Genomic DNA, 17,328 nt, shown 5'->3' with positions numbered 1-17,328 from the left:
CATATAAGAACAAAGTCAACAAGACAAAAATGTTTGAAAGCGCTGAAAAATCAAATAGCGTCCTCTCGACACTAGATGGCGCTGTCAAGAATCAAGAACTTTTATTTTTAAAAAAAGCTGACCGACCGATCTATCAACGCTGAACGCACACAGAACGCACAGCTCAAACTACTGGATAGATCGGGTTGAAATTTGGCATGCAGATAGCTATTATGACGTAGACATCCTAAGAAAGGATTTTTGAAAATTCAACCCCTAATGGGGTAAAATAAGGATTCGGTGTAGTCCACGCGGACGAAGTCGCGGGCTAGTTCATAAATATAGGCAAAAGGCAGTGGCCCCCGATATACCCCTATTGCCATCTCGACCTGTCGCGTACAATAAGTATGCCTACTTTCACCACGTTAAAATTGATTAGGAATTAGGCCGAGAAGAATAAAATGCGTCCAGCTTTCTAAATATTGGTATATTTTCAAAAATATCGTATTACATGACCTGCATTATCTATTTACAAAAATAAAAACATAATAAAAATTAATATTACTTTTTAGTACGATAACGTCCGAACGGTATAAAAAAATTAAATTAAAAAGAGCACTACTTTAGAGAAATAGAGGGGTTGGCGCACAGACACTGCTTACCGTTTGGGTTTTATAACCTTTTGTTATATTTACATAAATAAGCATGCAAGCGCTTCAATAGTACTAAACTGGTGAAATACAGATCTTGTATGAAAACATAATGCATTGTGAATATTCGAATATTCATATTCAAATTTAATTAATAGACAAAACATCTATGAATTAGTTAATAAAAGCCTTTAAACTGTACTAAATAATATTACTGTAGTCATGTACAGATTGATTTTGGCCAAATTTTGTAGTCATTTGGACTAATAGTTGCCGCACTTTGGCCAAAAAAGTTTAAATAGGAATACCTATTCGATATATTCAAGAAAAACAAATATTTTCATGCAAGACCTGTACTGACGTATAAAAAGTTTCATTATAATGATAATTATAATTAATATACCTACTTAAATACAAAATTTCGATTTTAGACATTGATCATCATTTATTTTGAAGGTTTTTAGTATAAAAAATCATTTATAGCAAAGAACATAGTCATAAGACATATGAAAACAGTCGATTTTTGATCCGAGAATCAAAACTTTTTACTAATCTCACCAGACTGACCGACTACATACTCATGTTGGCGTATAAGTTTTGTAGTTGTCAGTCAGTATGATTGAGACTAAGTGTACTTAGTGCACTTTTCCGATCCGAATCTAAGAACATTTAGCTCAAAATGGTCATAGTCATCATCATCATGATCAACCCATCGCCGGCTCACTACAGAGCACGGGTCTCCTCTCAGAGTGAGAAGGGTTTTGGCCATAGTCTACCACGCTGGCCAAGTGCGGATTGGCAGACTTCACACACCATTGAGAACATTATGGAGAACTCTCAAGCATGCAGGTTTCCTCACGATGTTTTCCTCGACCGTTAAAGCAAGTAATATTTTAATTACTTAAAAACGCACATAAAACACGCACCTCTAACGAAAAGTTAGAGGTGCGTGCCCGGGATCGAACCCCCGACCTCCGATTGGAAGGCGGACGTCCTAACCACTAGGCTACCACAGCTTCATGGTCATAGTACCTACCTCTATTAGAGATAGCTGAAATCTGTGGGGCAAGCATGGAAGTTGTGATAACGACACTTCGTTAATCACCCTTGGTGTAATTGGCTGAATTAAGTACATCAAGAATACCATATTCTTGTTGCAACAATGCATTTCAGCCTATTAATAACAATCACCAATTGAAGGCGATAGTTATAATTACATGCCATAGCTGCCAAACTTTAGTGCCAGCTGCTCGATTGCGGTAGAATGACGGCTACAATGTCACGATCGCAATCACCTCTGATTGCTTGACGCTCGCTCACTATTGGCTACAATGCATTGTTGCAACAAGAATAGCAGAAATTCAGCCAATCACAACAATTGATATTTTATTAATGATTGATGCAGGTTGTACGAAATCGCCCTACAGGTCTTCTGTTCTTCGGATCGGATAAGCGCCTAAGCATCCTAAGGGCTTAAACACACATGCAATTAAAAACGGCATACTCATCAAAACATGTGTGTTTAAAGCTGAACTAAATTGACAGGTCCATATAATATATACAGTACGCGCCAGAAAATAATGTACATCGACCTTTAGAAGGATATAGCGGATTTGTAGAGCATTGCCTCTGTCGTTGAGACCGACAAAACGTCATAGATATGAGTGACAGAGACAACGCTCTACAAATCCGCTATCTCCTTCTAAAGGTCCATGTACATTATTTTCTGCCGCGTATTGTAGTGATATCTTTTTCCGCAAGGAGAATATTATGAAAGGCATTTAGTACTGTCATTTTAGTCTAGTATAGAGATTGTGTACAACAATTAATGGGGCCGATTCTCTTGTACACAATCTCTAAACGAAATTAAATTAACAGGTCTAAACCTATAGTGCTATCCTTTTCAGCAAGCAACAATATGAAAGGGCATAGCAATAGATTTAGACGTGCCATTTAAGTTTAGTTTAGAGATTGTGTACAACAGAATTAGCCACATTAGCCTTGTAAAATTACGAATTAAATCATTACAATCTGTAAATCTGGTATAATAACAACTAAAAAGAGTAGCATTTAGGCATGGGCAGAAGACTAGAGATACGTGTGTATACAAAAGCGTGTTTCAGTTCAATAAGCGATCTTAACTGGGGAGTTAGTTACGTACTTAACGCAGTTGCAATCATAATTGGGTCTTGGACTGTAGTAATAAAATGATGCTATGTTTTGTGTAGCGGTAGTTTATAGGGCTAGAATTCATTATTAAAGAGAATAATTAAAAAAAAAATTTTTTCGTTATTTTTAACATAATTCTTAACGTCACACTCTACGGAAGGTGATTAATGACGTCACACGACAAATATTTTTAATTTTTTTTACATGAAAATTATTTTCCCGCACAAATTACTTTATTTTCAATTTTATTTTCATTTAATCTAATTTTTTTAAATTATTCGCTTCAAAAATGAACTCTAGCCCCATAAAATACCGCTGTACCAAACACCACATCATTTTGTTACTACAGTCCAAGACCCTATCGGCTTCAATCACGAATAATATGTATGTTTGGGTGAAAAATGAAATCCGTTATTTTAGGAGTGATTGCAATCACTTTCAAATGCAGTGGGTAACACTTTCATATCGTTTGCGACTGCGTTATGTAAGACATCCTCGGTTATTATAAATTTTGCTCTCCATTTGGAGTATGTCAAATGAGAAAATTGTTTGAATGTACTTTCGTTTAAAGTGGCATAACTCATAAAACAATAAATCAAGAAAATTTAAAAAAATTATAGCTGCCACAGTATGCTTTAGACAAATATTAGTTTATGTTCCATGGTTGTCCGTGAATTTAAAAAAAATATTTTTTTTAGAAATATTTTTTAATAAGTACAAAAGTTACCCTTAAAAATAGATTTGTGCGTAATATTCAATTCAATTTTTTTATCACTAATCGAAAAATATTTCGTACGTTTAAAGTGACCTAAATACACAATTCCTCATTTTTAACTTTTATATTTTAATCCAAAAGTGATACTTTTGTTGCGTTAAAGAATTAAAGTGTAAAGCTATGTTTTTGTGATTTAAATATATAACACTTACTAGTATGTGACGAGTTTAATATACGCTTAAAACAAAATGCTAATAGGATGATTTTGACAAATGACTGCAAGTGAACTCACAACTTCGTAATGTTACTGACATTATAATATTTTTCACACCACTCGCTCGACAACGCCTTATTACAGACCTGTTATCTAAAGGTAAATTGTCCTTTAAAGAAGCCCCTATCTTGACTATGAATTCCAGTGTAACACCGAAAAAGGACTTAGGCGACGATTTGTGAATAAAGTTAGCAGTAGTTTCAGTCATCCTATTGGCATTTAGACGTAATTAAAATAGTACAAACAAACAAATTTTCTCATAAACAATCTTGTCCAACTATACTTATAGTAATTTACAACTATTTTTATATAAAAATCGCAACATTCCTACATTTTACGTTTTTTTAAAAGCTAAAACACCTCAGTCGCTCTGGGGCCCGCATGCGTTTCATAGTTGCAATACTAAAATATACTGAACACAGTTTAGAGATCCTTCGCATTCCAATTCGATATTAAATAAAAAAAAGTTAATACTGTAGCGTCTTTTTTTAATGGCACGATTTTGATATATTATATTTAAGAGTGGAAAAAATAACATTGAATTGAATGAAGAAAAAAGTAAACTAAAAAATGGCAGTCACAAAAACCGCTAAATTGTGACTTAGGTACATTCTGAAAAAATATTGTTATAAATAAAAAAGTAAAAATATAATTTCGCGTTTTTAATCGAACTAAGTTACGTATAAAAGAAAAAAAGAAAAAAGTATGTTTTACAGAGAGTATGAATTACAGAGAGTAGATAATACGGGCTTAGTTTTTCTGACTACAATATGAAGTTAATACAATCTTTTAAAATATATAAATACTTGACCAAAAAAAGAGCCTCATTTGTATGCGAAATCACATGCAGGTCCCGTTATAACATTACTTAACATTTAATCGGACACCACTTCTCAGCGACCTTATTTGCGGTGAAGCGGTCGAAGTAATTTCGGATCAAGTATAATATTAGGTCGCAACGCGGATATACACCAATATCTAGGAATGCGAAGAATGATTGAAGATATCCATAAATATGAAGACAAGCATTGGGAGCGACTGCGAAGACATCCCAATTAACTGGCATACAGCCTATTAACTACACAAACATTAAAGCGATTGAAGCTGGCAACGAGGAAAGTGGCCCTCCAGTCTGGCAAAAACACAACAAACCTGCTTATAATCTATCGAAAGATTGCAGCTACGATTTTTTTAGGTACTAATAACTCTACATGAAAAACTGCGACACCTGTTTTGGCAACAGTACACTACTGAGAGATAAGTGTCATATGTTTTTCTCTTGCCTAACATAACAGGTATTTTCGATTTCAAGTTGGTGAAGCTTACCATGATAGTAATAATATAATTGGTGAATCCGATTCATATCTTTGGCTGGCCAAGCATGGTATCTTTGTCAGGATCATAGTAATAGGTATTTATTATCCGATATTACTTCGATAGCGTCATCATAGTCGACAGAAATTAGAAATTATTGATATTATACTATTTTTGGCCAGGACAAGGTAGTGGACCTGGATTTTGTTCTCTATGGTTATGGATGCTTGAGTAAAATGTCGCTGTCGACTATTTTATAGGTTACAATTGCTTTGGTTTAAAAACTTAATAAATACGTGAGATTGTTCTAACGGCAGTGAAAAGTAGTTTATTCTGAAGCTTCCGTCAACCAATTAGAAATAGAAATAAAACAAATTATAAATAATCAGGGATCTTAATAAAACATCGCAATTGTAACTAAATAATCGCATACGCACCCATTTACAATTTTTTTTACACCAATTTCGCTATACAAGAAACTTTAATTAAACTAAAATTGAAAGAATTAAAAATTAATATAAGACATTTTTTTAAGGTTTAAGGAAGATAAAGGATGACAAAGATAACCATTTGAACGAATGATGCTCTGGTATTTTTCAAAACTACCAGTTAAGTCAGCTCTTTCTGTAGTTTCTTTATTGCTTGGAAATACAATGTACACTATTGTATATTATATTTAATATACTAGTTTATAATAAACACACTCATAGTTGTGCCCATTAAATTAATATGTTGTATCCACTCTATAGCAATACTTATAGACCTGTCAATTTATAGCAATAAATCAATCTATCTGTGATTTTCCGATAAGTTGCTCAGCAACGTTGTGATTTGCAAAAAATACTATACCATTTTTGCTTTTTTACAATAACAACGTTGCTAAGTAACTTATCGAACCGATTAATGATAGATTGATTAATTGTGTACAACATAACTGCACTTTTAATTCAACTTTAGTTTATTTAAAGTTCCGTGTACAGTAAAATTGGATACCTAATATTTATATCAATTATATTAAATTTAATAGCTCATACAAAATCTAAAATACATAACCTAACCTAACTTACAGAGTACCATAGACAGTCGTACGGACGCCACGCAATTTTATATAGACATCGTGACGTCAAATAAAAACAAACCAAAAAATATAACCATCCAAATCAAAGTAAATAGTATATCGAAAAATTTTAAGGGGCTGTGCATACTGATGTAACCATATTCTATATTATAACTATCAATAAGGAAAGAATCAAAAATGGCGACCGGCGACGCTAATCATTCCCTCTCACTTGCACTGTATAAACAGGGTGACTCAAAATGGTTAACGCCCACTGAGATTTTTGCGTCTATCATTTGTATGGGATAACGGATCAGAGAAAGCGTTATACCAACTTCTTTCCGCGGATAGATTATAGTATAAAAAGTTTTTACAGACTGGACTGAAAGTCTACTTTAACGCATATTTTAATCTTCAACAAAGCTATTTTAAACGTCCTAAATATGAAATGCCATCATCACTAACAGTATGCACACACCTTTACTTAAAAATTTGTGCTTGATTTGGGGTACATTATTTGGCCCTTAAAAATATATTGGAAGGTTTTTTCAAAACCTGTCTAGTGTATAATATTTTTATTCTATTTTTTTGCCGTACATAATTTATAAGTATTTTTGTTATCAACGAAAAACAATAATATGATTACAAAAATGTTTTATATGGCGTACCGCTGAATAAAAATAAATACATAAGGGCCCGAACACACTTGCGACACCCGATGTCACGCAGCGCGTATTGAAAATTGAATGCTAGTATTTTATATCCTCAGACTTCTGAGTATAACTATTCAAGTTAACACTTACCAAACTAGTATAAAGATGTTAAATTAAGTTTACCCATCCTTACTAAGTGTGAAATATTTTATGCCAGTGGGCTATGGAAAGAGTCGTTCTTGGATTAACTCAAAGTATCAAATCAGTGAGGAGATCCGTAGAAGAACTGGAGTGACCGAGTCTCAAACCTATGGTGCCAATGGATGGGCATATTATTATATATATAGTTCGAAGAATTTTGGAATGTACCTGAGCATACAGAATACAAGGATTTGATTCGAGTCATCAAGCTTCTCGGCTCGTGGTGTAGTGTTGCAAGTGTGCTCGAGACCTAATAATAACTCAGTTATATATACTCTTTCATTCTTTGGACACGATTTTTGGTATGTTCACATACCAAAAGTAGAAAAATTGTACAAAAGCTGCCCACTAACTTCTACAATAATTATAGTCTAAGAGACGGCTGAATCATTTTTTGAAACCCAAACATGAAAATAATTGTAGATGTCCTCACCGTCTCTTTGCCTATAAAGGGGTGACTGTCTACCAAGTATAAAGTGCTAGTATATTATTTTACCGAAATCAAAAATATACGAGAATAATAACTGCCACATCATAGAAAACCAACCTTTTTTAAAAAAAATATCTAATTTTTTCTATCTTACTCGGAAAACAACATTAAAATAATAATTACGTATTAATATTAATATATTTTATAAGTGCAATGTCAGATCTACGCTAAAAAAGTCACATAATTTATGATTATTATTTTTGATTTGTAGAACATTTTATGTGTATGGCAACAAAGTTATTTGTACAGTATGTTATAAAGGTATAAGGTCGCACTAACGACTTTTTGTTTTATTTCCCACATTTGACACGAGGCAAGTCAAATTTTAGATATGTACCTTCGGCCGAAATTAATATAATAATCAATCTATCTGTAATTTGTCGATATTCATTTAGCAATTTTGTTATTTGTCAAGAAACACGAAACAACACCGCGTTACTAAGAAACGTATAGATTGATTTAATTTCGGTCTTTAATAAATAATTTCCTACACAAAAAAACATTTTTTTGATTGCAAAATCGCTTTGTTCTGGGATTGTTTGGTAGTAAAGGCTGCTTAAAATGTGTCAATCTAAATGTAATTAATGATTATTGCAACTAAATAAATCATCTAATATTATGCAATGGATTTTATTAGTCTATCCTTTGTAAGCATGGGCGATGACTTAAAACAAATTCATTTGACGTCATTTTGTATGTAACTGTGCACTATCATGTTTCTCCGAAATAATAGATAATTATAAATGTCGCAACTTTTTGTCGTACGAGATGTCGGTAGTGCGATCTTACATTTATGTGAAGTATAGTCATATTTTGTAATTAAAGAATTTGAACTACGAGTTTTCTTTAAAATACCTATTCGTTTAAGGGGAAATTAGGTTTTATGCCTTTCCATCTATATTAGTCTAACTATTGTTACTAAATATATTGAGACACGGAATATAATCACTGAATTTTATATAAACATGAGCATAAGTTCACTGTATACTATTATAGTAATTACTTGGCTGTATCATCCACCACCAGGCCACCAGATCTGATTGCAGCCAAGCGCTAGTTTTATTAAAAATTAAAAAAAATCGTTAAATTCCTTTCGCTGAGTTCAGTTGCCAAATTGACCAACTTTTGTATGTTTCACACCAATAAAAAAAATAGTTATGTTGAGCGCTATGGGCGGTTCCACACTCATCCGATCCGATTCCGTGAAAATATGTTCCGAAGTAGTCATAGAACTATTTGTATGGTAGCTTATGACATAATATTATGACGTAGATATTTTGTATATCCGTATTTTCACGGATTCGGATTGGATGAGTTCGTGATCGCTCTGACGCACTACATCCGATATCTCTCCGCAAGAATATCTCAGATGTGATGTGCCTCGGATTCAAATCGGACGTATGACGTAGATATGTCAGAGAAGTCCACTGAATAGCTTGGATTTGGATCAGATATCGGATTAGTGCGTAAGCAATATCCGAATTCGGTCAGAGTTTTTTATATCCCTATTTTCACGGATTCCGATCGGATGAGTGCGTGATCGCTCTAAATGTGGGTACATATGTTCGCCGCAATTTTTTTTTTTTTTTTTATAGATATAGCGAGCAAACGAGCAGGCGGGTCACCTGATGTTAAGTGATTACCGCCGCCCATGAACATTTGCAGCACCAGAGGAGCCGCCGATGCGTTGCCTGCCTTTTAGGAATTTGTTGGTCCGCCCCCTTGAATGACCCCAATAATAATAATTATGGTTTAGACATTTATTATTCCATAAAGAAATTTCCACTTACATGGAACTTACAGGCTATTAAAAAGTGGGTTACAAAATTTCATCTTTAAGCGCACAGTGTATACATAGTAGGTACCTAATTAAAGTAGGTAATCGATTAATTATTATTATTGGGGTAATTTCAATGCTAAGTCGTCCACACTGACGAAAATTTGTCCGTTGACATAGTCAATTTCGACAACTTTGATGCAAAAAATTAATTAATTTGATGTAGACAATACTTTATGTAAAAAAAAAATATAAAATAAATATAAATATTTATTAGTAAGGACCTTATGAATTATAGTATACAGTAAACTACAAAAAAAACGTATTTACTAAGCGAATATAATCTGCCAATAAAATTTGTAAAAGCACCTACAAACTACATTCAGTTCTGGCAACACTAATATACAACCGATTATATTACTGTTCTTATATCAAACGAGTCAAAACTGGCTTATCAACGTTATAAACAATAACCTAATACTATTTTGATTCAGTATCTGATAAGTCAAAATCTTACACTTGGACGCACAAAATGCGTGCAAGGTGAGACGAGACGCCTTTCCACACAAAGCGCGCATGTACTCGTGCACGATTTTTAATACAAAAACTGTACGCGTGACTGTAATAAAATTACAAAATCAATTTTAGACTTAACACGTTTAAAAATCTATTTGAATTGTAAAATAAATTCAATTCAAATAAAAAATAAAAAAAGCATATTATACACTCGAAGATAATAATAAAAGGGCGTCGATTTGTTTGGCTCCAGCAATGCGCGGGATTGAAATTTCTTCGCGCCCTCGGTTTCTTGTATTAAAATTTCTAGGAGCCATGTTGAACACGTTTCCGGCGCGCACTGTGTGTGTCAAAGCCTTTAACTGTTTTATTGACAATTTTCTTCTTATTAGTGACGTAACGAATACAGTATTATTTCGACGGAAACTAGAAGACGTAGAAAATTTATTCGAGTTTATTTCTTAATACAATAACTATGTATGGCAACTTTTTAAAACTATTATTTTAAATATGGGTCAATATTGAGATATTTATTCTTAAATCCACGCGAACGAAGTCGCGGGCATCATCTAGTTTGTAATAAATTAAAGATGCATTTTTTCAATAGAAAATTTGATTATGTGTAAGAATTCTCGAGAAAAAATTACTTAAAACGAAAAAATATAATATATTAAAGATATAGGTAATGGTAATTTTATGTATAAATTCGCACTTGTAAATTACTCTTAATTAATAAATTTATTCACATTATACACGCGAATCGATATTCTTTACATCACTAATTTTCATCGTTTATAAAAAAGTTCTCAGTCCAAGCGCTTTTAAACCATACACGCGTCTTTTTAAGGACTAAATTCGCCTGAATAGGCAAGACGAATCAGAAAGGGGCTCTAGCCTCAGTTATGGTAGTCACGGGTTTTCGCTCGTATTTCTTGAGCGATAAGGTTGAAATTTAATGAGCTTTATATAATATAGTTTAGCTGTCTTCTAGTAGGTTGTGTAGTTCTGCGTAGTTTAGTATGGCACGGTGTAGGAATTCGTACTGCAACTGTAAACAGAAAAATACTAAATTTTATGAATCTGTTCACAGTAGATTTTGCAAACAATTAATAAATGTAATAGGCGATGATGTTTTCTTTGCATTTTTGTATGTGGACTTATGTGCACATACACAATTAATGACTTTGCCTTTGACACTTTAAACATAATTCGACGGTTCAAACCCCGCCCGTAGCACTATTGTCGTACCTACTCCTAGCACAAGCTTGACGCTTAGTTGGAGAGGTAAAGGGAATATTAGTCATTTAACATGGCTAATATTCTTTTAAAATTAAAAAAAAACTATAGTCCGCGACAGGTTGAGATGGCAGTCGGGGTATGAGGCGGGGGAACGCCACGCACACCCGCATGTCATTCGCATCGTGTTAGTGCGGGGGCTGTGCGGGGAGTTCCCTCCCCGATTGTCATTTCGACCTGTCGCGTAAAGGTCGATAGGGAGGTCGGGTAAAAGGATTCGACGGGTGCGACGAGTTCAGCAAAACCACGGGTAACCTCGGCCACGTTGCCCACCGTTGACGATTAGCCTAGAATAAGTAATAGACTATTCTATTACTGTCTCCAGGTTGCAATTTAACAGTAGAGGAGAAAGAGACACAGAATGAACCGGCATAGACTTTATCTATTTTACTTACTCATGCAATAGTCGTTGATGTTTTCTTAGCATTTTACATGTGTGTTTTTATTAACACATATACTATTAATGACCTTTTCGATGACAACTTAAACATAACTTTGGCTATCAAAATAAAACAATAGCGAGCAAACCAGGTGGGTCATCTGAGTTAAGTAATTACCGCCGCCCATGAACATTAACAGCACCAGAGGACCCGCCAATGCGTTCTTCTTCTTCACTCTGGACTGGTTTCCGATACTTAAACGTCTCCGTCTGTTGTCAATGCGTTGCCGACCTTTCAAAGATTTGATGGAAAACTCCCACATTTACAAAACAAGGTACATATACTTACAAATGTGTCAATAGTGCGCGCGCGCTGCGAGCGCACTTTTCTTGCAACGCACGCGACATCCACGCGCCTTTCTAAACGCAGCTGCCAGATCAGGATGCACAGAGCCACGAATAACGCGGATCGCTCCGTGCCAAGGTTACAATGCACTAATAGGGGAGGTCGGGGCGCAGGTTCGACGGGCGCGGCAAGTTCAGCCAATTCAGCAAGCCCGCGGGTAACTTCAGGTACATGGCCCGCCGCTGTCGGCCAGCCTTGGTACTGGAGATGTCGCACGCACCGCCATTCTCCACTCTGTATAAAAGGATACGATTTTGGACATTGATATCAACTTTTACTTGTTCGTTTACTACATACCAACCAGGGTCGTTGCGGATGCCAATATTTTGACATGCGGACAATTAGAAGTTCACATCCGCGGACGCGGATAGTTGAATTAATACGAATATTCCGTATTTGCGGATGCGGATGCGAGTATCCGTAACACCTGTTGGGTACCATTGTACACTTTTTGATTAGTCAGTTAGCGAACGAAGATATCAACTAGCAAACATGCGCAAGGCACGCGCAACTCTGACCCCGCCCACTTTCTTTGCTGGTCGTTACTTGTTGCAAATATGAATCCGCATCCGTAAAAGCTCCGCGTTAATTGACACGGATGCGGATGTCTGAATTGATGCCGATGCGAATATCCGTAACACCCCCGATCAGAACACACAGAAATAAGTAGTTTAAAAATTATACCTTATTGTTAGTAATCCGGAACTGGCGCCTCGTGTAGTAAGGGCAGGATTCGCTTTCTTCGTACTCTACGGAGATATGTTCGTATTGCACCGTACCATCGTCCCAGTACCGCGGGCATTTGCCTTCGCCCAGCTGTAAAAAATATATTTAAAGTCTCTCAAATCGTCTTCGAGTCGTCCACTAAACATAAACACGGGAGGTTCGAAAGTAGCTTAAAATATTAAGTTGTCAAGTAATTAACTAATTTTTAAGTTAATTTTAAGCGACTTTAGCGGCTAGTTTTCATACGCGTACTATGCCCGTGTGTTGTGGACATAATTTTTATTATAAGTGCTAATTTCTCATTGGAGACTGCTTAGGTCTAAGTGTTTTTATATACATACTATCTATTTATCTAATTGTAACTGTTTGTCTCTACAAAATAAATAAAATAAAACTAAATTAAAAAATTAATTAAATTAAGGAAGCGTTTTCACGCATCCAGACAAGTAATTTAGTAAAGCTCTCAAATTCATTCCGAGATGAACAACGAAGCGCGTGAAATAATAAACTCTGTAATTCTTTATGCTAAGTCACAGAAGAAATTAACAATGAAATTTTACCATGTATCCTGTCTATTTTAACTGTATTTATCTATTTTAACCTATCCAGTCGTGCTGTTGTCACCGGCGGGGATTGCGCGGGGTGAGGAGCGCGCGCGCGGCGACTTAACCGAAAAATAGACAAAATTCTATTCTACTTGTTTACTTGTACACTCAATTTTAACTTGCAACTTATTGCTAAATTCACTGGTTTACATACATTATGTCACTTAAAATTAAGTTAAAATTTTGTTAAAACTACTTAACAACTTAATGAAATGAAAAGATTAACTGATTACATACCTCACTTAACATAACAATAGTGGAGACGTTGTGTTCCGCGACCATCCGCCAAAAGTCCATTATCGTGTTCGGCAACGGATCTTGCGTTATTATGAATCCCTCCGTGTTATCGTACGCTGCAAATAAAAATACTAATCAATAACCTTCTGTTTCAAATTTATTCTGTAAGGATACTGGAAAGAGAGTCAATGTTACAGATTCTGATCATACCTAAATTTTAGAGTATCTTTTACTTATTTGATAATATGAAAAAGAAAGACTCAATAAACGACGCGTTGATATACGTGGAGAAGTCCCGGCCAGGTATCGGGTCGTAAGGCAACTCTTCCATGTATAACTCACCCTCAATAAACGACGCGTTGATATACGTGGAGAAGCCCCGGCCAGGTATCGGGTCGTAAGGCAACTCTTCCATATATAACTCACCCTCAATAAACGACGCGTTGATATACGTGGAGAAGCCCCGGCCAGGTATAGGGTCGTAAGGCATCTCTTTCATGTATTACTCACCCTCAATAAACGACGCGTTGATATACGTGGAGAAGTCCCGGCCAGCTGGTATAGGGTCGTAAGGCAACTCTTCCATGTATAACTCACCCTCAATAAACGACGCGTTGATATACGTGGAGAAGTCCCGGCCAGGTATCGGGTCGTAAGGCAACTCTTCCATGTATAACTCACCCTCAATAAACGACGCGTTGATATACGTGGAGAAGCCCCGGCCAGGTATCGGGTCGTAAGGCAACTCTTCCATATATAACTCACCCTCAATAAACGACGCGTTGATATACGTGGAGAAGCCCCGGCCAGCCCCCCAATTGTGTAAGAATAACCATTTCATGGCTATCGCAATCGTCAAGAATTCTGCCCTTTGATTGGCTCCGAAAAATGTAAACAGCGAATCAACCAATCAAAGGGCAGAATTTCTTGACGATTGCGATAGCCATGAAATGGTTATTCTTACACAATTAGGGGGCTGGTATAGGGTCGTAAGGCATCTCTTTCATCTATTACTCACCCTCAATAAACGACGCGTTGATATACGTGGAGAAGTCCCGGCCAGCTGGTATAGGGTCGTAAGGCAACTCTTCCATGTATAACTCACCCTCAATAAACGACGCGTTGATATACGTGGAGAAGTCTCGGCCAGGTATCGCGTCGTAAGGCAACTCTTCCATGTATAACTCACCCTCAATAAACGACGCGTTGATATACGTGGATAAGTCCCGGCCAGGTATAGGGTCGTAAGGCAACTCATCCATGTATAACTCACCCTCAATAAACGACGCGTTGATGTACGTGGAGAAGTCCCGGCCAGCTGGTATAGGGTCGTAAGGCAACTCTTCCATGTATAACTCACCCTCAATAAACGACGCGTTGATGTACGTGGAGAAGTCTCGGCCAGGTATAGGCGCCAGTATGACGCGGTTGCGGTCGTAAGGCAAGCACTCTGTACTGCGGTTGCGTGCGCGCAACTCTTCAGCTCCACCCGCTGCACATGATTTGATGGGTTCCGCAACTGGCGGGTCCATCATTTTCTGACAATGCCAAAATTGTCAATTACAAATTATGTCAATATATCAAAAAAGGCTGATTTTTCAGGACAAATGTTTGATCATGATGTGAAATGATCAGATAAATATCAGACAATATCTAGAATATAGAATACAATATGCTTACTAATAAAGTTGCCTAGCGACCTATGGCAGTTATAATCCCTTGCAGGATGAAAATAATGTAGTAAAGGCATTCTCAAAAATAATTTTTCGACTCGATAGATTCGAAAACCGAACCAGAAACAAAATGGCTTTAACTACATTTTTCATCCTGCAAGGTTATTATACCTACCACAGGTTTTTTAAAAATAAAAATGTCGAGCAAACGAGCAGGCCTGTTGTCAAGTGATTACCACCGCCCATGAACATTTGCAGTACCAGAGGAACCACCAATGCGTTACCGGCCGTGGCATTCAGGAATTTGTTGGTCCGCCCCTTGAATAACCCTATGTTGTAATCTAATGGGAACACCGTCGAAGGCCGAAGGGAAGGTTGCTAGGCAATTTAAGTAAATATTCTACATCCAATTTGGCTCAAGTATAGTTTCGGAATCAAAAGATTCTGATGATACGCCAGACAGATATTTTTAAAACAAATCAATAAAATCAGGAGCAAACGACACAATTTTTTTATCTACAAGGTTATTGAAATAAATCTTACTAAGTCTGTGTTAAATTACCTCGAACTCATGTTCCATTAGACACTTATCAGCGCCCTCTGGCGTATTTCGCAGTCTATCGATGGAACTCTTGAGTCTCGATGCGGGGATCTCCGTGTCGCCATAATGCGCGTACTCCACTAGCGCACGATATACGAACACGTATTGTTTCTGCGGAGAATTTTAGACAAATTAACAATGGCGCTGATTCTGTGGGTTTTCGCTAAACTAAATTTAGAGTATCTGCATCCTCTTCTTTTCAATATTGCTAAAAAAGGACGGAACATGAATTTTACATTTAAAGACTCAATTTTAGTGGCACGCTACAAATTTAAACGATACGCTCGCGACTGGCAGCTAAAGTCATGAGGTTTGACGGTTCTAAATTACACTTAAAACTGTCAAACTGTGTCCTATTCATATTATCATATTAGTAAGAAGAGGATGCGACTGCTCTAAAATTTAGTTGTACTCAGAATCAGTACCACTGATAGTCAATCTTGTAAGAATTTTTATATCTGCGATATGATATGGATAAGTTTTTTTTGTTAGAAAATGGTTTTTTCACGTTTACAACGTTTTATGCGTGCATATTATTATTAATATACATAATTTCTTGACGCAAAATTTTTCTTAGCTCAGTTTACATTTTCATAAACTTTTGAAGATACATCTTTTCGTCGTACATTCCACCCAATCATAGATATATAGTTCACCACACCTGTGACTGCACCAAGAAGTTCCTCTGCCGTCGGAGTTCTGCGACCGTGTTGAACACAGACGCGAGTCCAGTGGCCCGAAGTTGCTCCAGCAGGCAGTCGAGTGCGACCAGCGTGCCTGTCCTGCCGACCCCGGCCGAGCAGTGGACCACTACGGGCCGACCCACCATGTTGGACCACGCCTCGTTCACCCTCTGGATAAAACAATTTAGTTGCAACACGTCCGTTCTCTTCGGTAGCTGAAGCTTTACTAGCAAAAACTGAACAAAATCACGAGTCACTGTGTCTACTAGATCTATGATCATTGATCAATATGCAATCAGAGTATTTCCGGACGAGCTTAGATTGATGAGAGCTAGCGGTTGACCACTCTGGACCAACCCGTAATGTTTTTTTTAGAATATTAGACATGGTTAATCATGACTAATATACCCCTTTCCCTTCCAACTAAGCGTAAAGCTTGTGCTAGGAGGAGGTACGACAATAGTGCAACGGGTGGGATTTACTGTTATTAGACTAAAATAATATTTAGTAAGTAAGAATTATTTTTACGTCTGAAAATTGAAATAATTATTCTACTGGATTCAGTAACTAAAATACATTTCACGGTTTATTTTTATTAGTTTCTAATAACGTCATATAAAACTTGGTATTACCTTGATGAACTTGAGTATGGAGTGTGGGTGCTCCGGCGCGGCAAAGTCTTTCCACATGAGGAAGTGGTACTGGCGCACTAATCGTGTTTCACATTTAGCTTCTCGCGGCGACGTCGGCGCGCTCGCGTCGCTCATGCCGCAATCTGTACAAAACAACAACAAAATTACTGTTGTCATCTTACTAGATTGGAAAGGCTTTCTTTTTCTTTCTTGGAAAATTCGAAGGTGACAATCTAAATATATAAAAGGAAAAGGTGACTGACTGATTGACTGATCTATGAACGCACAGCTCAAA

General features: G+C 36.5%; 1 protein-coding gene across 4 annotated transcripts in view; it reads right to left on the bottom strand.

The window, feature by feature from the left end:
- Positions 1-450: 450 nt before the first annotated feature.
- The window catches only part of Ptp69D (Protein tyrosine phosphatase 69D), a 36,950-nt gene continuing 20,072 nt past the window's right edge, over positions 451-17,328 (bottom strand). For all 4 annotated transcript variants that reach the window (XM_069506485.1, XM_069506486.1, XM_034980851.2 and 1 more), the window contains 8 exons: positions 17,034-17,176; positions 16,380-16,571; positions 15,680-15,829; positions 14,805-14,982; positions 13,445-13,560; positions 12,561-12,692; positions 11,820-12,110; positions 451-10,843 (listed from right to left, as the gene is read on the bottom strand). In XM_069506485.1, the coding sequence (XP_069362586.1) occupies positions 10,772-10,843; positions 11,820-12,110; positions 12,561-12,692; positions 13,445-13,560; positions 14,805-14,982; positions 15,680-15,829; positions 16,380-16,571; positions 17,034-17,176 (1,274 nt within the window). In that variant the 3' untranslated portion in view covers positions 451-10,771. The remainder of the gene's footprint in view (positions 10,844-11,819; positions 12,111-12,560; positions 12,693-13,444; positions 13,561-14,804; positions 14,983-15,679; positions 15,830-16,379; positions 16,572-17,033; positions 17,177-17,328) is intronic.

The sequence above is a fragment of the Maniola hyperantus genome, chromosome 23 (genome assembly GCF_902806685.2).
Source record: "Maniola hyperantus chromosome 23, iAphHyp1.2, whole genome shotgun sequence".
Taxonomy (NCBI): domain Eukaryota; kingdom Metazoa; phylum Arthropoda; class Insecta; order Lepidoptera; family Nymphalidae; genus Maniola; species Maniola hyperantus.
Note: the sequence above shows the minus strand (reverse complement) of the source record. Positions and strands in the feature narration are given on the sequence as shown.